The 21,791-nt window shown below is 36.3% G+C and overlaps 1 protein-coding gene across 1 annotated transcript in view; it reads right to left on the bottom strand.

Annotated features, from left to right (window-relative positions):
• Window positions 1-21,791, bottom strand: part of SCN1A (sodium channel, voltage-gated, type I, alpha subunit) — a 155,668-nt gene that overhangs the window by 57,786 nt on the left and 76,091 nt on the right. The window contains exons 3-10 of the mRNA XM_010858942.1: window positions 17,073-17,191; window positions 14,880-14,969; window positions 12,823-12,951; window positions 10,252-10,343; window positions 8,958-9,227; window positions 3,261-3,324; window positions 2,556-2,697; window positions 1,695-1,901 (exon numbers count right to left, since the gene is read on the bottom strand). Coding sequence (XP_010857244.1) covers window positions 1,695-1,901; window positions 2,556-2,697; window positions 3,261-3,324; window positions 8,958-9,227; window positions 10,252-10,343; window positions 12,823-12,951; window positions 14,880-14,969; window positions 17,073-17,191 — 1,113 coding nt within the window. The remainder of the gene's footprint in view (window positions 1-1,694; window positions 1,902-2,555; window positions 2,698-3,260; window positions 3,325-8,957; window positions 9,228-10,251; window positions 10,344-12,822; window positions 12,952-14,879; window positions 14,970-17,072; window positions 17,192-21,791) is intronic.

Genomic DNA, 21,791 nt, shown 5'->3' with positions numbered 1-21,791 from the left:
AAAAGCAGAGACATTACTTTGCCAACGAAGGTCCGTCTAGTCAAGGCTATGGTTTTTCCAGTGGTCATGTATGGATGTGAGAGTTGGACTGTGAAGAAAGCTGAGCACCGAAAAATTGACGCTTTTGAACTGTGGTGTTGGAGAAGACTCTTGAGAGTCCCTTGGACTGCAAGGAGATCCAACCAGTCCATTCTGAAGGAGATCAGCCCTGGGATTTCTTTGGAAGGAACGATGCTAACGCTGAAACTCCAGTACTTTGGCCACCTCATGAGAAGAGTTGACTCATTGGAAAAGACTCTGATGCTGGGAGGGATTGGGGGCAGGAGGAGAAGGGGACGACAGAGGATGAGATGGCTGGATGGCATCACTGACTCAATGGACGTGAGTCTCAGTGAACTCCAGGAGATGGTGATGGACAGGGAGGCCTGGCATGCTGAGATTCATGGGGTTGCAAAGAGTCGGACATGACTGAGCGACTGAACTGAACTGAAAAATTGGTAATTAGCACTGTCTTTTTTTCACTGGGGGGAAAAAAACAAAACAAAACAAAACTAGAGCATGGAAGAAAAGGTGATGAGTTACTTGGGGTCATATCCAAAGATAGGAGGCATGAGATAAAGAACTGAGGGCCTCTTTCTAGCTATTGAAACAGGATTGTCCAGTACCCTCAAAATATTATCAATCAAATTTATAGAAGGTGATATCCCATCTCACGTCTACAAAACTCTATCCAAAAGACTAGAGACCGGAGGGTCAATAGTTTCTGCTAAGCAAGACAAGACATTCAGTTCTCCAAAGATCATCCCCAGTTTTTCAAGTCAGCACTGGTTTTTGCTGGCTACATGGTCATGGGATGAAAACAGTGCTGTTTATCACAGCTTGTTGGAACTTTGTGATGATTTTCATTGTTCCAAGAGTGCCCTCAATATAGGCTTCCAAATAAATTAATATTCCCCAGTCAACTTTCTTTTATAGTAAAGACAATGAGTTTTGATGCTAAACAGAAGTGAAGAAAGATTGAAGTGATAGGAAGAGCATTTTATCATACTATAAGATGAAGTAATTCTCAGGTTCCCTGATCTCCATAAAATTGGTGACTTTTATATGCCTACTGCTGTATCAGAGAGCATTACATTATTTGATCACTTCTTTATTTAGAAAGACAAGCAACCACACAAAAGACAACATATTTTGGGGTAAAGACTGTCTTCTAAGAACTACATGAACATCTTTTTACACAATAACCAATACATTTTTTTCTAAAAGAAGATGATTTCTTAGGGTTTTCTTCTAATGCCAGTATACTCATTCAGTAAAATTTCTCACCTGAGAAGACCTCAAAATCACATTTTTCCTTGAATTCTAAAATTTTTAAGATGATTAAATGTGCATGAATATTGCTATTTTATAATATTGTGGTCAATATTTTATAATAAATATATAAACAATATTTTATAATATTTTTTATAATATTGTGGTCAATATTATAAACATTTTAGAATAGTTAAACTAAAGGATTTACAGATGATCAAAATAATGTAGAAATACTGACTAACCCCCTATACTATCAGCTTCTCCTAAGTACAAATGATCATCTGGTTCTCACTTTCTTTCCAGTGTTGTTGTAACAACCAAAACAATAAAAAAAAAGGTTCATACCACAAGACAGGACATACTTGATTTGGTGAATTTACCTGAGCTGCCTCCTGTTGCTTTTTAAGTTGTTCGAGCATCTGCTGAAATTCAGCCTCTTTCTGTTCCGCCTCTTCTAAGGTGGCCTGATTCTGTTCTTCATAGGCCATGGCCACCACAGCCAGGATCAAATTTATTAGATAGAAGGAGCCCAAGAAAATGACCAGCACAAAAAATATCATGTATGTTTTTCCAGCAGCACGTAATGTCTGAAAACAAGAATACCAGAATTATTTTTTTACAATATTTTTCTAACTGGTGGCTTCAATTGTCAACTTACTTTGTGTAGGACTCTGATATAAGTAATTATGATGGTCACATCCCCTCCTACTTTGTTGACTATCTGTTTCTTTAACCTCATCCTCTTCCTTCTCCCCTAACTCATGCATTTAGCATTCTAATCTGTAGGAGGGAATTCCTGGATTTACCAGGAATAAAGCAGAATCAAATAATATACCATGGGGATCTCCATTAAAGAGCTGAACCTTTGAGTAAAGTCAGGAAGAGACCAAACTTATCCTTCTACATCTGTTTATTCATCTTCATCACCTGCCACCTGAAGGATAATACCTGAGGGGGTAAACGGAATTGAGAGGAAGCTGCGCTTTTCCATTTAGGAGCATCTGTGTATGGGAAGAGTGGGGAATATTTTTAGAGATCAAGGGGAAATGAGACAGAATTGTGTTCATAACACACTGCTATGCTTAATATGTGTTATAATCAATAAGACAAAGAAAGTCAAGTCTTCTGATTTCAAGGTCTGCTCTTTCCATTATATTATGGTGTGGTTTGGATTTCATAACTAAGTTGGTTTTCTTATATACTTCCAATTAAACCCAATATGTGTTGCCTCAGGTTCTCACCAGCTGGTAAAGATTTTCCCAGAAGTCCTGAGTCATCAGTCGAAACAGTGACAAAAAAGCCCAACTGAAGGTATCAAAGCTTGTGTAGCCATAATTGGGATTTCTACCAGCTTTCACACACATGTATCCTTCTGGACATTGGCTGTAAATGTGGCAAAAGAAAGTATTATAAGAAGCTCTGCTGTGTTTTTATTTTGGTAGCACACTATACTTTAAATATTTGAGCTAGAAAGATTTGCTATTTCAAGGGATGAAAGTATGTAATAAGTATGAAATAAGTATGAAAGGATGAAAGTATTAAATAAGTAACACATTTCCCAACTTTTGACTTAATATAATTTTACTAATCACCTGATGTCATCATTAAAATATTGTATAGCATGCCTAGTAATATTTTACAAAACTATTTTCTGTCCGTAATCAGTGTGTTAACATGTGTTTAGTTCATTTTCTTAGCATGGATGCTCCAGAGTTGACTCATAGCTCACGAATACTCATCTAAAGGAACTGGCATTAAAGCTAAAGTGTTCCTTCTTGTTTTACACAACATGAAAGCTTGCCTAACATTTAAATAATCCCTCACCTTATAAATAAAAAAATCTTAATTATCACAAATTACTATAAATAAAATTAGCTGTCTGTTATCTGTCAGTTTGTACAAAAAAAGAGAAAATATGTATGCACACATACAGACTATTGGCTTACCCCGCATCTGAGCTATTGCCACACAGTAGTGCATCTGAAAAACCCTCCAGAAAATAATGATATCCTATTTGGGAAAAAAAAGGTCACACGATGAACATTTGCATGACACTGCAAAACAAGATTAAGATCTGATTCTACTTTTTAAGTTTGTAGTTTTAAATACATAATATAATTTATTCCAAGGCAGAACTATTACTCCCTCTAAATATTAGCTATTATATCAAGGGGACTGGATGCTTACGTAAGAGTAGAAGACATTTGTTCTTTGTGAAGGTAAAACAAGCGATAATCACAGGAACTAACATAACATTTTTAAAAGTATCAGTGTTTTTCTACCCTCCTCATGAAAAATAAAAATTTCATTCTCTACAAATAGATAAGAATGATAGGGATTTCTTTGCTTTCTCAAGACTGCCACATACTTCAAAAGAAAGGAATTTTAGCTTTTCTGAACAGTAGTCTATATTTTTTAACACTTTATAAATGACTAATAAATTATAATTTATATTCTACCAATTTATAAAATATGTCCTAGGTAACATAAAAGATGCATAAACCATGTCAATTATTAAAATAAGTGAAATTTAAAAATAATCTTAAATACTAAAGCTAAAATAATTATTATAGGTGAATATTTTATTAACTCTAAGTTTTCTGTCTCTGGGCAAAGTCCTTAGATTCTTTCAATATCCTGTTGAAATGTCAACTCGTCATGAACTATTCCTTGATATCTCCTACTTTCTTCCAATGAAGATAGGCAGAATTAAGAACTCTCACTATGCTACCAGAAACACATATACCCATTATTATTACATTCACTGTCTTGTGTTGTAATTATTTGTTTACAACTCCTTGAAAAATGAATCATCGGTTATTTCCATATTATTTGGGAATACATAGTATTTGGACATAGTAGCCTTTCAACAGGGCTTTCCTTGTGCCTCAGCTGGTAAAGAATCCAACTGCAACGCAGGAGACCTGGGTTCAATCCCTGGATTGGGAAGATCTCCTGGAGAAGGGAAAGGCTACCCACTCCAGTAATCTGGCCTGGAGAATTTGATGGACTGTATAGTCCTTGGGGTTGCAAAGAGTTGAACATGAATGAGCAACTTAACCTTCACTTCATTCCAGCCTTTCAATAAAGTTTACTGAATGAATAAGTAAAGGGATGACAAAAATTGAAACACATGAAATTAAAGAGTCATTTTGTAAAAAGGACAATTTAGGGTTTTATAAGAAAAAATATTTTCTAGATGTTAAATTTTCTGAAAAATTTATTCTATGTAGTTTTGTAAGAGATACAAAGATGCATAATAAAAATATTTTAATTCCCCATGTCATCTCTGAACATAAGAAAACAAAGGTATAATTTCTTAACTTGTAATTAAAATTAAACAATATGAAAGAAATATGACATTTTCTGGAAAAATTTTTGATACTAGGTATTTATAAGGGAAGTTTTGTCCATTAAACTCAGTGATCTAGAAGTTTAATCTGAATAAAATATAACTCAAGCATAATGTTTATCTTTGATTGTAATAAATTAGATTTTCTATCACTTTCAAAAACAAACCATTTTATCTATAGGTGCATTTAGTTTAAAATACTCTTTTTTCAACAAATGGAATATTATTAGAAAAAATGATAAGACAGATTTTTAGGGCTGAAATAGCCTCAGATATTCTTAACTTCCTTTATTTTCTATGTAAGAAGATGGAGTTCAATACATTTTCCTTAAAGTGAATAAATCATAAGTGACACCCTCATAACCAGTTTCTTGATTAAAAAGAAAAACAGATTTCAGGGAGTTGGTGACATCAGTGAACTGATGGGCATCATATGAAATGAATAAGAGACGTTTCATGTGTTCCTCTTACACGTATTTTTCTCATCATTTGTCTTAATGTAGCAATTTATAATTATTTGCAAATTACTTGTTGGCATGTCAATAATACCATGGAAGAGTTCATCTGTATCAATCAAGTTATATTCCAGATTTACAACTATAAGAGACCCATTAGTTTTTTTTTTTAATTTTATTTTATTTTTAAACTTTACAATATTGCATTAGTTTTGGCAAATATCGAAATAGTTTTTTTATTATGCTATCTTTACTTTCAGTTCAATTCCGTTCAGTTGCTCAGCTGTGTCCAACTCTTTGTGACCCCATGCTGCAGCACGCCAGGCCTCACTGTCCAAAGCCAACTCCTGGAATTTACTCAAACTCATGTCCACTGAGTCAGTGATGCCATCCAATGATCTCATCCTCTGTCATCCCCTTCTCCTTCTGCCTTCAATCTTTCCCAGCATCAGGGTCTTTTCCAGTGAGTCAGTTCTTCTCATCAGGAGGCCAAAGTATTGGAGTTTCAGCTTCAGCATCAGTCCTTGAATGAATATTCAGGACTGATCTCCTTTAGGATGGACTGGTTGGATCTCTTTGTAGTCCAAGGGACTCTCAAGAGTCTTCTCCAACACCACAGTTCAAAAGCATCAATTTTTAGGTGCCCAACTTTCCTTATAGTCCAACTCTCACATCCATACATGACCACTGGAAAAACCAGTAGCTCTGACTAAAAAAAAATCTAGCTTTGACTAGACAGACCTTTGTTGGCAAAGTAATGTGTTGGTCATAGCTTTTCTTTCAAGGAGCAAGTGTCTTTTAATTTCATGGCTGCAGTCAACATCTGCAGTGATTCTGGAGCCCCCCAAAATAAAGTCAGACACTGTTTCCACTGTTTCCCCATCCATTTGCCATGAAGTGATGGGACCGGATGCCATGATCTTAGTTTTCTGAATGTTGAGTTTTAAACCAACTTTTTCATTCTCCTCTTTCACCTTCATAAGAGGCTCTTTAGTTCTTCTTCACTTTCAGTCATAAGGGTGATGTCATCTGTGTATCTGAAGTTATTGATATTCCAATGTTGATTTCAGCTTGTGTTTCATCTAGTCCAGTATTTCTCATAATATACTCTGCATATAAGTTAAATAAGCAGGGTGATGATATACAGCCTTGACATATTCCTTTCCCAATTGGGAACCAGTCTGTTGTTCCATTTCCAGTTCTGTTGCTTCCTGAGCTACATACAGATTTCTCAGGAGGCAGGTCAGGTGGTTGGGTATTAACATCTCTGGTTCCTCTGACTTTTCTAAATCCAGCTTGAACATCTGGAAGTTCATGGTTCATGTACTGTTGAAGCCTGGCTTGGAGAATTTTCAGCATTAATTTGCTAGCGTGTGAGATGAGTGCAATTGTGTGGTAGTTTGAGCATTCTTTGGCATTGCTTTTCTTCGGGAATGGAATGAAAACTGACCTGTTCCTATCCTGTGGCCACTGCTGAGTCTTCCAAATTTGCTGGCATATTGAGTGCAACATTTTAACAGCATCATCTTTGAGGATTTGAAATAGCTCTACTGGAATTCCATCACCTCCACTAGCTTTGTTCCTAAGGCCCACTTGACTTAGGACTCCAGGATGTCTGGATGTCCTGGTTCTACGTGAGTGATCATACCATCCTGATTATCTGGGTCATTAAGATCTTTTTTGTATAGTTCTTCTGTGCATTCTTGCCACCTCTTCTTAATACCTTCTGCTTCTGTTAGGTCCAAACCATTTTTGTCTTTTATTGTGCCCATCTTTGCATGAAATGTTCCCTTGGTATCTCTAATTTTCTTGAAGAGATCTCTAGTCTTTCCTATTTTATTGTTTTCCTCTATTTCTTTGTTGTGATCACTGAGGAAGGCTTTCTTATCTCTCCTTGCTATTCTTTGGAACTCTGCATTCAAATGGGTATATCTTTCCTTTATTCCTTTGCCTTTTGCTTCTCTTCTTTACATAGCTATTTTTAAGGCCTCCTCAGACAACCATTTTGCCTTTTTGCATTTCTTTTTCTTGGGGATGGTCTTGATCACTGTCTCCTGTACTATGTCATGAACCTCCATCCTATCAGACACTCTATCAGATCTAATCCCTTGAATCTATTTGTCACTTCCACTGTATAATCATAAGTGACTTGATTTAGGTCATACCTGAACGGTCTAGGGGTTTTCCCTACTTTTTTCAATTTAAGTCTGAATTTGGCAATAAGGAGTTCATGATCTGAGCTACAGTCAGCTCCTGGTCTAGAGCTCTCCATCTTTGGCTGCAAAAAATACAATCAATCTGATTTTGGTATTGACCATCTGGTGATGACCATATGTAGAGTCTTCCCTTGTGTTGTTGGAAGAGGGTGTTTGCTAAGACCAGTGCATTCTCTTGGCAAAACTCTATTAGGTTTTGCCCTGCTTCATTCTGTACTCCAAGGCCAAATTTGCCTGTTACTCCAGGTGTTTCTTGACTTGCTACTTTTGCATTCTAGTCCCCTATAATGAAAAAGACATCTTTTTTTTTGTTGTTAGTTCTAGAAGGTCTTGTAGGTCTTCATAGAACCATTCAACTTCAGCTTCTTCAGCATTACACTCAGGGCATAGACTTGATTACCGTGATATTGAATGGTTTGCCTGAAACAGAGATCATTCTGTCATTTTTGAGATTGCATACAAGTACTGCATTTCGGACACTTTTGTTGACAATAATGGCTCCTCCATTTCTTCTAAGGGATTCTTGCCCACAGTACTAGATATAACTAAGATAGCATTTTTTTTTAAGAATTATCAAATCACCAGTAAGTTAACCTTTACGACTAATTCTACTTGTTTCACATAATCATTACTAAGACTTTCTTTCTTCTTTGATTTTTTCCCCTAAGTATTACTCATCTCCTTAAAATAATAAAGATACAGCTATATTTATGTACCTGTAGAGTCTTAGTTTTATATATTTAATATTTTTCTTTAAAAAGATGTTCTCTTTTCCCATGAATCATGGTCTTTTTCTCTGCTTTTGAAATGTTGCTACTGGCAGATACTAAAATTATACAACAAAAAAATTTTGCTTATTTTTATTGTCACTTTCAAAAGAGAAAGGATACTGGGCCATTTATTTTTTCATCCTTCTATACTAGAATATTTAAACATTCGCATATTTTGTCTAAACTCTTGAAATAAAGGTAAACTGATTCCAATATCTTTACAGATTTTTGACATCTTAAACTTCTCTCTCCTAAAGGTTTACTGATTCTCATTTCCTTCTTTTTGATGGAATACTACTTAAAATTCTCATTTTACAATTGTAAAAACTATTTATCTTTAGGTCTTCACTTGATTTCTATAAAATAACAATAAAAGTTACCTATTAAACTATAAGTACCCTGGAACCATGTGCCATCACCATTATTTTCCTGGAATCCTGTGCAGTTTCTGGTACATAAAATGCATTCTAAAATTGGTATTTAATAAGTTATATTTGCATAATACTTTTGAGTTAACAAAGGGCCTTCAAATATTTTATTTGATTGCCTCAAATGAGACAATGTATAGCTTCATACCTTGATGAGAAGAATGTACAGAAACCCAGTATCCTATGAAAATTTCTTTCTTGCTGAATTTTTCAGTCTCTCATCAGATGATGTGACAGAAAGTGGCATTTAAGAGTTATAATTAGAATATTTATCACTCAAACAATTAAATTTATGTGCAAACCATTATAAGGCAATAAAGATACCACAGCCTGTTACACAACCATTTAAAAATTTTTCCATGCCTATATGGAAAGAAGATCAGCAATGAAAAAAAATAAACCTACATAATAGCAATTCTTACTTGAATCTTGAATATACGACTTCCAGTCAAACTCATTTCGCGTTTCGTTTACAAATGTGCCATTGTAATTCTTGGTTATGTTCTTCTCTACAGTGTGCTCCTCCAGGGAAGCGTTGGTGGGAGGCCACTGCACACATTTATTCCGCAGGTTGCCCATAAAGAGCTGCAGCCCAATCAGGGCGAACACACTCAAACAGAACACAGTTAGGATCATGACATCTGAGAGCTTTTTCACAGACTGGATCAGGGCCCCCACGATGGTTTTCAGACCTGAAAGAAGGAAGGTTATTACTATGAAGACTTAGAATGTCTGAAGTAAGAAAAGCTTCACACAATTTTCTTGAAAACATAGATTCCATAAGTATGTTTGAAAATGACTGCAATCAATGGTAAAGGGAAAGCAACACTTCATGGCAGGTTGAAGTGCTAATGAAAATAAACTTTGGAAACGTAACGATCTGAACGATGAAATGAAAATCCATATCCCATTACATTTGGATAAAATAGCTGGAAGTTCATGGTCTTCACAAGGCCTATATGAAGAAAAATACCTTGTATTTCTCTGGTTTGCTAATGAAACTTGCCCTGTACTTTCATTAGGGACAGTGGTCAGTTTTATGACAAGTTACCAGAATAAAAATATTTTCAAATTCCTATTTATAAGTAGGAAAGATTTTGCTATAAAACTGGAGGCAGTTTGGAGTATAATTGCACTTTAAGATAATAAAGGCTTGGGGAGTTTTCTGGCAGTTTAGTGGTTAGGATTTGCTACTTTTCCTACCATGGTCCAAGTTCAAAGCCTCGTTGGGTAACTAAGATCCCCCAAGCCACACAGCATGGCTTAAAAGATAATAAATCCTCCAGCAGACCCATGCTACTCTTTACTATCTTATTTCCTTGTCTTTTCAAACAATATTAAGATTCACATTGTACAGACATTGTCATCAATGCCTAAAATTAACAAGAAATTACAGACCTGTACATTTGACAGGGAACAAATCTTTAGTACAACTGACGTGAAAGAAAAAACCCAGGACTTATTTAAGTGCAAATCACATAGACTGTATAATACAGTGTCTCATGCAAGAAAGTATTGAACTCCAAGACTGATGAAAAATATGAAAACATAAACATTTATGTTCAAATAATAAGAATTATTTTCTGGGTAACACTCATTTTTTTATTATTATGATTTAAATTATTATGATCCCCAATTTTATGTAACGCTGAGTGTTAAGAAAAGAGACTGTTGTTGAAAAATCATGACAGCTGAGCCTCAGTGTTTAACCCTCACCTGGAATGACTGAAATTGTTTTCAGCGCTCGGAGAACTCTGAATGTTCTCAATGCGGAGACATTGCCCAGGTCCACAAACTCTGTCACATATCTGAAATAGGGAGTTCACACACAAACACAATAACAGGATACAAAGAAAGAGCCATAGGTACAAGAAGCCTTATGCTTTGCACTGACCACTTCTTACCTGGAATTACAGAAATAGTTTTCAAAGCTCTCAAGACTCTGAAAGTGTGAACAGCTGAAAAATTGCCTAGGCTTACAAATTCTGTTACATACCTGTAGAATTAAATTAGAGTTATTCAAGAATTAAGTAGCATTTATATTATTTGCTTGGGTCTTTTATAAAGCCCTTCTTCATGATTTTGAATGATAATTTTGTCAGTAACAATTTAGAAGTTAGGGTCCATCACTATGGTTTTCTTTACTTACATCATTTAAGGCCATGAAGTGGATGTAAATTTCTTAAGTACACAATCCTTTTGTCATTGCAGAAAGCAGTACAATCAATATGGGTAATTAGGAGAATTAAGTAAACGGACAATAATTCTTGGCTATAGTTTTAGGCAGAAAGAGAAGAACTAAAGAGCCTCTTGATTAAAGTCAAAGAGGAGAGTGAAAAAGTTGACTTAAAACTCAACATTCAAAAAATAAAGACCATGACATCCGGTCCCATCACTTCATGGCAGATAGATGGGGAAACTATGGAAACAGTGAGAGATTTTATTTTGGAGGGCTCAAAAATCACTGCAAATGGTGATTGTAGCCATGAAATTAAAAGATGCTTGCTCCTTGGAAGAAAAGCTAAGACCAACCTAGATAGCATATTAAAAAGCAGAGACATTACTTTGCCAACAAAGGTCCATCTAGTCAAAGCTATGGTTTTTCCAGTAGTCATGTATGGATGAGAGAGTTGGACCATAAAGAAAGCTGAGCGTCAAAGAATTGATGCTTTTGAACTGTGGTGTTGAAGAAGAGTCTTGAGAGTCCCTTGGACTGCAAGGAGATCCAACCAGTCAATCCTAAAGGAAATCCGTCTTGAACATTTATTGGACGGACTGATGCTGAAACTGAAAACTCCAATACTTTGGCCACTTGATGCAAAGAACTAACTCACTGGAAAAGACCCTGATGCTGGGAAAGACTGAAGGGCAGGAGCAGAAGGGGATGACAGAGGATGAGATGGTTGGATGGCATCACCAACTCAATGTACGTTGAGTCTGAGCAAGTTCCAGGAGTTGGTGATGGACAGGGAGGCCTGGCGTGCTGCAGTCCATGGGGTCACAAAGGGTCAGACATGACTAAGTGATTGAACTGAACTAACAGTCTTAGGCCTTCAGTTTTTAAAAAATATATGAAATCATCCAAGAGAAATTCAGGCAGACTGACTTACTGCCTATCCATATGTGATCAGGATTTTTTGGTGTAACTCTTAAGTGAAAGCTAGGAAAATTAAGAACAATATTTTATGGGGGCCCAATGATCACTCTTGCCATTCCTGTTATTTTAGCCTCAAGAAACAATAGCCCCTCAAAAATGCTTTCTTTTGAGCCATGGCCAGAGGGGACGGTGAAGAATCAGCTCATCTTGAATAGATACGGAATTTAGATGAGACAGGCAGCATTTGGAGCCTTGAGAATATCAGCTTCATTTCTCCTCTGCTCATCTTCCCACACCCTTATGCCTGTAAGAGGCCAAGTAAACCAGCTGCTGAAGAATGAGGGTGAACCACATTGGTCCATCTTCCTCTACATTCTAATTTCATCTAGTGCACAGCGGCCTTCTGTTATTTTTCTGGGTTTCTTCTTTCTTGGGGAAGTTTATCACTAGACCAAAAAAAAAAAAGCAGACTGCAGAAGTTGTGTTGTGTGCATTACTGAATTTATCTGGTTGGGAAATAAGGATAAGAAGGTTTATATAAAGAAAATGATGAGGAAAATTAGAAGGGGAAAGAAGGAGAGGAAGAAAGGAAAGGATCAAGTGAGAAATAGGAAGAGTCAGAGAGTATGCTTGTTTGTAAGCCTTAATTGTGCATTTGTTGATGACATAACCATTTAATAGCAAATATATATTAAGAACCTTATGTTTTTCTATTAGTTTGTTATGTCAAAATGTTTTGATGTTTATTTTCTATTATTCTACCTAAGAAACTGGGGAGAGTGCATGACGTGGGTAAGGTCAATGGACATTTGCAGGGCCAGTAGAGGGTTTTTTGGTTGTAATTTTTAAAAACATTTTCACAGATGTATTATAAATACACTTTTGCTTCCATATTAGTGTGTGTGTGTATATGTGTGAATGTGTGTGTGTACTGTTGAAACAGCAGCATGTATAAAATTTGCTGACAATGTTTGTTATGTGTGAACATTATAATTTCAATTACTGCAAAGCCTTTATGCCAAAGTGAAATGCCTCTTTGACCTCTGTTGCACTAAATTAAAATCCAGAGCTTAAATGTATAAATCACACAGAAACATTCTACAGTTAAAGCAAGCTTATTCTTTAAAAGCATGAACACTTGTAGAAGCCAAAATATATCCTATTTTGAAGCTTCCAAGAAAAACACTTACGCAAATGTAATGACAGTGAAGTCGAGCCAGTTCCATGGGTCTCGAAGGAAAGTAAAATCTTCTAAACAGAAGCCCCTTGCAATAATTTTTATAAGTGATTCAAAAGTATATATTCCTGTGAAGGTGTACCTGGAGACAAGTATCCAAAAAGAATGAATAAACTAATCACTTTCTTTCATGACATATCAATTTCTTAACACTCTCTCATTATGTTAATAACAAACATTTAAAAAGGAACCATGCAGGTTAAAATTATTTTCATGGAAATAAAACATAGTCTGAAATTTAAATTCAACTCCTTAACGCACACAGAGTTGTTTTTAAATTGCCCTAAGGGTAGAGTGAGAAATACATACTGTATAAAGTGTATCTGAAATGTCTTAGTATTGACACAAATGAATAGAGCCTCCTGAGAATTATCCAGTACATTCACATGATGGAGTAGCTGATCAGTAATATTGTGGAAGCATAAAATTATTTTCCTTAGAAAGTAAAATGCTTAATTTCAATCATGTTTTATGACTGAGGGAACATGGACAAATTAGTAAGTCTTAAGTTTTCCTCTTTTTTCAAGATAAGCTAAGTTAACTTAGTTGGGAAAAGAATTTTGTTCATGTCAAATGGATAATTCTAGGGTCATCAGAGGTGAAAATCTAATTTTGAATAAAATATTGAGACAGATTGGAAATCCAAAATTTAAATGACTTAGTCAGTTTAAATGAGAAGAAATTTATAGATTTCCAACTAGAAACTTAGATGTTTTCATCTTCATCTCAGAAGTTGGATAATGAAATCACAGAAACAAGGATGACTTGAGACCTGTGGGCCTCACACATTAGTATTAATACTTAAGCAATCCTTTGTATATAATTTTTTTTTTAATTTCCTTCAGAATCTCTGGGCTTTCCTAGTGGCTCAGCTGGGAAACAATCCACCTGCAATGCAGAAGATCTGGGTTCGATCCCTGGGTTGGGAAGATCCCCTGGAGAAGGGAAAGTCTCCCCACTCCAGTATTCTGGCCTGGAGAATTTGATAGCCTGTATAGTCCATGGGGTTGAAAAGAGTTGGACACGATTGAGCGACTTTCACTTCTTCAGAAACTCTATCTTTTTATTGGTTCTAACCTGGAAGTGTCCAGGAAGGGAAAAGGCCCTTAGAATACCCCCATGGTTGTTGTTTTAAGGGTCAGAAGCCACAGAGCAATAGTGGTCACCACGCCAGCCATGAGAACAGCCCCAGCAGCACTTACCACATATCTGGCCTCGCTGTCCTCAAAGTATCCCAGAAGAGTCCACTAGAACAGTTAGCAATGCACTTGGTTTCTGAAAATGCTACTCTTTTATTTCAGTATGCGTGTGTGTGTGTGTGTGTGGGTGTTAGTTGCTCAGTTGTGTCCAACTCTTTGTGACCCCATAGACTATAACCCGCCAGGTTCCTCTGCCCATAGAATTCTCCAGGCAAGAATACAGGAGTGTATTGCCTTTTCCTTCTCCAGGGGATCGTTCCAATCCAGGGATTAAAACCTGGTCTCCTGCATTGCAGGCAGATTCTTTACTGTCTGAGTGACTAGGGAGGCTCAGTTAGCAGAGCCCTCAGTTTATTAAATATTCAAGTTTGAAAATCCCAAATTTCGGGATTTTTTTCCCAGCAGATATTTTGGTTGACCACATTTGAAACCAATATGGGCCTGGCACAGAGTGGCTGTGCCTGATGGAAGTGTAAACTTGGTGAGGCTTCATAGTATGTTTTTAGGGCATGTGGAAGACTCACTGAATTAATCTGGAAGTTAACTGGAACCAAGGTCTACCACATTGGTTCCTTTCTGTGATAACTTTCACCATATTTGCTCTGGCCACTGTATATCCTAAAGGAAGAGTGATGAGTGTGCAAGAATGATGGGCTTCTGGTCACCACCAAGTACACATGGAGAGATATTAAATCCTAAATACATATATATAGACATAGATATACATCTCTATGTCTATGCAACAATACACACACACACACACACACACACTTATACATACTCACATAGGTGGCTTATAAGTTGAACTTACTCTACATTCTTTGTCCAGTCGGGAGGGTTACTCATCGTCATAAACACACAGTTTGTCAAAATAGTGCACATAATTAGCATGCTGAATAATGTAGGTTATTGTTAAGGAACACACAGAAGAAAACCCAAACCCATGTATTATATTATATAAAACTAACATTGAAAAGCTCAACCTGCAGTTTGGCCAGGAATCAGTGACGAACATACTGTGGGCAAATCATCTAATCTCTTTAAATTTCATTTTTCTCATCCTTAAATTTATATAATAACACTACTCTCACAGAGTAGTTGTATAGATTGAATGAGATAATGTACAAGAAAGCTTTATAAAAGTATAAAGTGTGGTTTTTGCTACTATTATTAAATCAATCTATTTATTCCCAGAAGACCTTATTGGGAAAACTGTGGGCATTCTGGAACTGCATAGCTTTTGAGCAGAGTTGATTTAAATAAACTAATTTAGTTGATTAAAATAGTGAATTGCTGAGGAAGGCACATCCTGGCAGAATTATAATTTCTTAAACACATGTGATACAATATGGATGAATATATTATAGTATGGTGTTAAATGTCAGGTCGCTTTATTTCAAATGTTTGTAAACATATAGCAGCATTGGATAAGATTGAAAGTGAATATTTCAAAGTCATGCCTTAGCATGATAAAATTCAACATAAAGGTGATCTTAGCAACATGAAAATGACTCGGGTAAGTCACTCAACCTCTCTGTGCCACTGAACTTTCTAGTGTCTCCACTGAATTTTACGCAGTGGAGCTAATCAGATGTGGAACTCATCAATTTGAGGTACAGATTAAATGGGATAATATGTGTGAGTTATTGGAATAGGTCTGGTTAGTAGCTATGATCTAAATGTTAGTGAAACAAATGACTAGGACCTAACAGAATTATGGAGCTGAAAGGGACCTTGAAAAACAACTGTTTAATTCCTGTATTTTAGAAATTAGAGAAATAAAGCTAAAACTTTAGAGAAATTAGATAACTTGGCCAAGGAGTAAAACACAGATTTCTTGCATTCATATCCAACATTCAACAACAGTCAACAGCCAAAGCAAAAATTTTCCATAAGAGAAAAAGAAAGTTTTCATCAAATGACCACACGATGGCACTAGGAACGCAAACTAGGATAAAGAAACCTCCATAAATGTCAAAGCTCGGGACAGGTAAAAGTTATGTTTCAAATCTTTGAAATTCACTAATACCATACTTATACCATAAGGAATCTCTTGTTATCAGTTTAAAAATAGAGTGGAATGTTAAGTTTTTTTCTACTTAGAAGTAGATGATAGTTATACCAGTAATGGTATAGAAGATAGAGCAGATGATAATTATAGATGATAAGTAGATGATAATTATACCAGTAATTCTATATTTATTATTGCCAAAGCCGTCAAATGAGACATAATCAGAAGTGAAGGCTTTTGGCCAAGGAGTAGGAACAGATAAATTTAGTTGCAGAGTCCTTTTTTTTTTTTTTTTAACACCAGTGAAAATCACAAAGCTAAATCCCTGAAGACCTTTTGGAAATACAATCCCTGCATCTTTCATTAACTTTCAGAGTCTTTACTAAGCAATCAGTTTTGCACGGCAGAGTCATAATTCAATGACTTCTATTTGAAATTCAGCCAGTGATCCAGTACTTCCTTCACGAATTTCATTAGGAAAGTTCAAAAACTAGCTACATATTGGCCAGAGCCCCCTGATCGTCTCCAGTGGAAATTATGCTTAAAGGTTAACTCTAAGGTACACTAAAATGCTTTATATTATAGATATGGTTATACTTGGCTCTGGATATAGGTTTGGTTTTCTTACTATTATATCAGGATTCCATGCAAATTCCAGAAAGTCACAAACTTTATACAATATTGTAAAAATAAGTCTGTTTTACACTAGATTTGTAGGATGAGTAATTTTAGAAAGAGATATATAATGTTAGAATTTGATATATAATAGACTGAAATATACATATAGTGTGTATATATAATAGTAAAGACTGTAAATTTCAGTAACATTAATGTAATAAATTTTAAGAAAATGCTTATATGACAAAAGGAAATACAAAATGAAAATGATAAAAACCACAGAATATGACATTTCCCAACTTAATCTTACATTTAGCTACAAAGCACTTATAGATTATGTACAAATAGCTAATATCGATCACTTGAAAAGGATATGAATGTACCAAAATCTTAATAGCTATTTTCCTAAGAGGATTGAAGGGAGTTAAAATGTACAGGGCAGAGGTGGCACTGAACCGGAAGATGGCCTTCCCTTTATTCAATACTATAAAAGTCTGTAAGATAGGAACACAACACAGAAGTATAAAGTATCAACCATTTAAACTCTATTACCCACCTTCTGTTATTTGTCAACATGAGTTATTCCAGTGTTGCAACTTTTTGATGTGTACCATAAGGACAAACTGTTCCAGGCTCTCTTAACTAGAAACAATATCCAGTGATATCACTTACCTTTGACTTGATACTGCAGTTTTATTGTTTATAAGATAGTTAGCCAAAATAATTTATTTTCTTTCTTAGTATTTTAAATATCTAAGTTAAATGAAAGTCTCAAAAGGGTTCACATTTCATTCTACAGATCCTTAAGACACTGCAGTTCTTTTACAGTGATTTCAGCTTTCTCATTTTGATTACCTTGAAAATTAATGACGTAGAACGCAAATCATTTAATAAAACTAATACTTTTTGAAATATTCTTTTACCATTTCTCCTGATAAAAAATCACTCTGTTTATAATAGGAAATAAAAACAGCCACCACTAAACCCACTCTTGGGTTAGATGGATGTAAACCAGTGATTGATTTCTGGAGGCCAAGTTCCCTGGAGAATATCTGCTGACTAGAGTACTAAATTCTGTATTTGGATTTCTGAGTTAGCTGACACATTGAATTCCAGTCCCAACTGATTGCCTATTTCATGTAGTGCTTTGTTAGCATAGAGGAAAAGATCAAAGACCCTGAAAAATCCAGGATGCATGGATGTGAATGGAATTTGCATTCCAAAATTTAGCCATATTTGAGCACAATTAATGGTATGTAGACAAAACAACAACAAACAAAGCAGCAATGTACAACCCTGTATCAAGGATTCTTACTCATTGTTTCTTAGGACCTTTATATATATTCAAATAGCCTGGGGGTGATGAAAGGAAGCCTATTTCTCTAGGAAAGCCTATTTCTTTATGAAGAGCATATCTTGGGAAGGGAACTACAAATCTTTTAAATTTAAATTCACCCATTCTTTCAAAAATTCTACCCCCTTCTAAGATGCATAGATGGAAGCCAGCATTACTACATAGCAAGCATTAACCTTATGCTTACTTTCTAGTAAGAATCTTTGACAAGTGTTTATTCTGTACGTTTAGTCTTCAGGTATTCACAGATTTCTCAACTCTTTTTCCCTCTATTTTCAGGGTTTTCTAAATGCAAGCAATCATTCCAAAATATTTACTGAGATATTGTTTGAAACTAGCACTTCCTGGCTGGTATGGGTACAAGTGCCCTAAATGAGAGCTTTGAACCTGGTCCAACCAGTGCTGGTCTCCAACTTTTTCCTGATCTGCAACATGACACTGAGAGTAAGTATTCAGAAATGTGTCTGACAAACTAATTTCACATCTGTTGCATCTAAAAATAAAACAGAAGAGTGTATTTTGTGGGTCTGTTTTTTCAATTTTCTGAAGATTAATTTTATTGTATTTTAGAGACTAGCCACCTCATCTTCACAATAGAGAGTTTGAGAAGCATTGCTCTACATGGAACTTTGACTCCATGTTTCCACTTTCATCTCTGATGGACTGTGGGTCAAGAATACAAAGAAAACTGTATCATCATATCCATTTGTAAGAGGTAAGAGTTTCACACGTGCTTACTGGAGGAGCAATCACCTGTGTCTATAGTACTTTGTGCCTTTTTCTCTGATTCGTTCAGTGCCCCTGTCCCTAAATGACATTGTGATATCATCATACAAAGTGCACAGACTTGTGCAATGCAAATGCTTTTGCCCTAGGGAGTACACACGTGCAAGGACACAGCAAGGCCCTGAGTGAGCTAATTCGGGACCAAATATGGTCCACCTTGCAAACCTCTTGCCTATGCTTCCTCTCCCCAGAATTATGCTGAGTAAACCCTAGTAGAAATATTATGGGCTGGGAGTGGGAGAGCCAGTAAAAACATAATATAGGATATATTTTTTAAAAATAAAAATACCCTTGTTTCAAATAATATTACAAGCCTAATTTTGGAAAGGGCTTCCCTGGTGGCTCAGTGGTAAAGAATCTGCCTGCAATGCAAGAGATGTTGAATTGAATCCCTGGAGCAGGAAATGACAACCTACGCCAGTATTCTTGCCTAGGAAATCTCATGGACAGAGGAGCCTGGTGAGCTACAGTCCATGGGGTCACAAAGAGTCGAACACAACTTAGTGACTAAACAACAACAAACAAATTTTGGGGCTAAATCATGAACTTGGAGAGGGGATGAAGATGATCCTGACTGTAGCTCAGTGGATAAGAATAACAATGCAGCTCATCCTGAGGAGATGCGACCACGCACAGAAAAGATCACCTGTGACTCCGGCTGTGTAGCCAGCCTCCAACCCAAACCGTGAGCAGACCTAACAAAAGAAGAAGTAGAAAAGATAGAGGAAGGGGGTGACGAGGCCAAAGGCAAAGCTGCAGAGGCTAAATAAAAGGGTGTAAGAACCTCTGCCCTAAAGACCACGAAGAAAAAGAAGCAAGACTCTGAAATTGAACCAGGAGGAGCCCAGAAAGGCACAGAAAAAGAGCCAGAACTCAGCAGGGTAAAGCTAACGAACGCCACAGCACCCCTGATGCTGATAAACAATTCTCAAAAGTCCTTACACATAGAGAGAGTAATACTTTGACACAAAAGCTAAAGGCAAAAGGACATAATTCTCAATTGTTCAAGACAGACAGGGACTTTTACTGATTTTAGGATATTTTCACTTATTTACTTACAAAATTCAAAGAATGTATTTTTAACTTCAAAAGTTAAGAAATGTGTGCACACTGTGTAAGTGCTTACAATTAGAATGTATAATGAAATTAGTGAGGTTTTACTATAGAGCAATGCTTGTTCTTTAATTTTCGCCAGCAGTATAGAGAGATAAGACGTTCTTGATAGAGTTCCCAGGAAGCTGACGATGAGATCAGCATTAAGGGACCATTTCAGGGTTTCTTCTGTGAGGACTCTGTCGTTCCCAGGTTGAAACATATATATTTACATACAATCTACACAAATATTTCCTTAAAATGTTTATGGATTCATTTTAAACTGCTGACTTACAGAGAAACCTAATTTTAGAATCTTGAATCTGTAACCATTTTTATGTGAGTAAGTTCCATTTAGAACTTCAAATTTACTATTTGTAACTAATTTCATATCTATTTCATCATCTATCTGTATTCATCCTCCTTATATTTACTTGCACATCCAAGAAGCCAGACATTTAGTTTGTAAGTATTAAGATTAACGAAAGGATGTGTGTGCATGTGCACCCTCAGTTGCTTGCTGCTGCTGCTGCTGCTAAGTCGCTTCAGCCGTGTCCGACTCTGTGCGACCCCATAGACGGCAGCCCATCAGGCTCCACCGTCCCTGGGATTCTTCAGGCAAGAACACTGCAGCGGGTTGCCATTTCCTTCTCCAATGCATGAAAGTGAAAAGTCAAAGTGAAGTCGCTTAGTCGTTCCTGACTCTTAGCGACCCCATGGACTGGAGCCTACCAGGCTCCTCCGTCCATGGGATTTTCCAGGCAAGAGTACTGGAGTGGGGTGCCATTGCCTTCTCCCTCAGTCACTAACTTGCCCCCAAAGACTCTCAAATACACATTGCCCCAAATAATGGTATTGATGGTACTGAAGGGAGAAGAGAGTAAGAAGGGAACACTGTTACCTACAAGTAGTCAAGTAACTCTAGAATTTTCCAACATAGAGATATCTGCTTGTCTCATTTCACAGGTAAGGGGTCAAAAAGAAAACAGCAGGGAAGGTAGACAAGATGTTTCTGTACTTTAAATTGTATAAACAAATATGTATGGAGAAGGAAACAGCAACACACTCCAGTATTCTTACCTGGAGAATTCCATGGACAGAGAAGCCTGGCGGGCTATAGTTCATACAGTCCCTGGGGTTGCAAAGACTTGGACACGACTGAGTAACTAAAATTTTCACTTTTGGCAAAATGTTTCTGTACTTTAAATTGTATCAACAAATATGCAACTTTAAGCAAAGCAAGATTTATAAGCTGTTCGACTGAGTGACATTTTTAACTCTGCCCCTAATTTTTTATTGTATAATACACCTAACATAAAATTTACCATTTTAACCATTCTAAGTGTACAAGTTTGATATTGACGTTTTTAATGAATGTACTGAATGTGGAAGTGAGAAATAGATTTAACGGACTAGATCTGATAGATAGAGTGCCTGATGAACTATGGACGGAGGTTCATGACATTGTACAGGAGACAGGGATCAAGACCATCCCCATGGAAAAGAAATGCAAAAAAGCAAAATGGATGTCTGGGGAGGCCTTACAAATAGCTATGAAAAGAAGAGACGTGAAAAGCAAAGGAGAAAAGGAAAGATATAAACATCTGAATGCAGAGGCCAAAGAATGGCAAGAAGAGATAAGAAAACCTTCCTCAGCGATCAATGCAAAGAAATAGAGGAAAACAACAGAATGGGAAAGACTAGAGATCTCTTCAAGAAAATTAGAGATACCAAGGGAACATTTCATGCAAAGATGGGCTCGATAAAGGACAGAAATGGTATGGACCTAACAGAAGCAGAAGATATTAAGAAGAGGTGGCAAGAATACACAGAAGAACTGTACAAAAAAGATCTTCATGACC

This window comes from Bison bison, unplaced genomic scaffold, assembly GCF_000754665.1.
Source record: "Bison bison bison isolate TAMUID 2011002044 unplaced genomic scaffold, Bison_UMD1.0 scf7180017864452, whole genome shotgun sequence".
NCBI lineage: Eukaryota > Metazoa > Chordata > Mammalia > Artiodactyla > Bovidae > Bison > Bison bison.
Note: the sequence above shows the minus strand (reverse complement) of the source record. Positions and strands in the feature narration are given on the sequence as shown.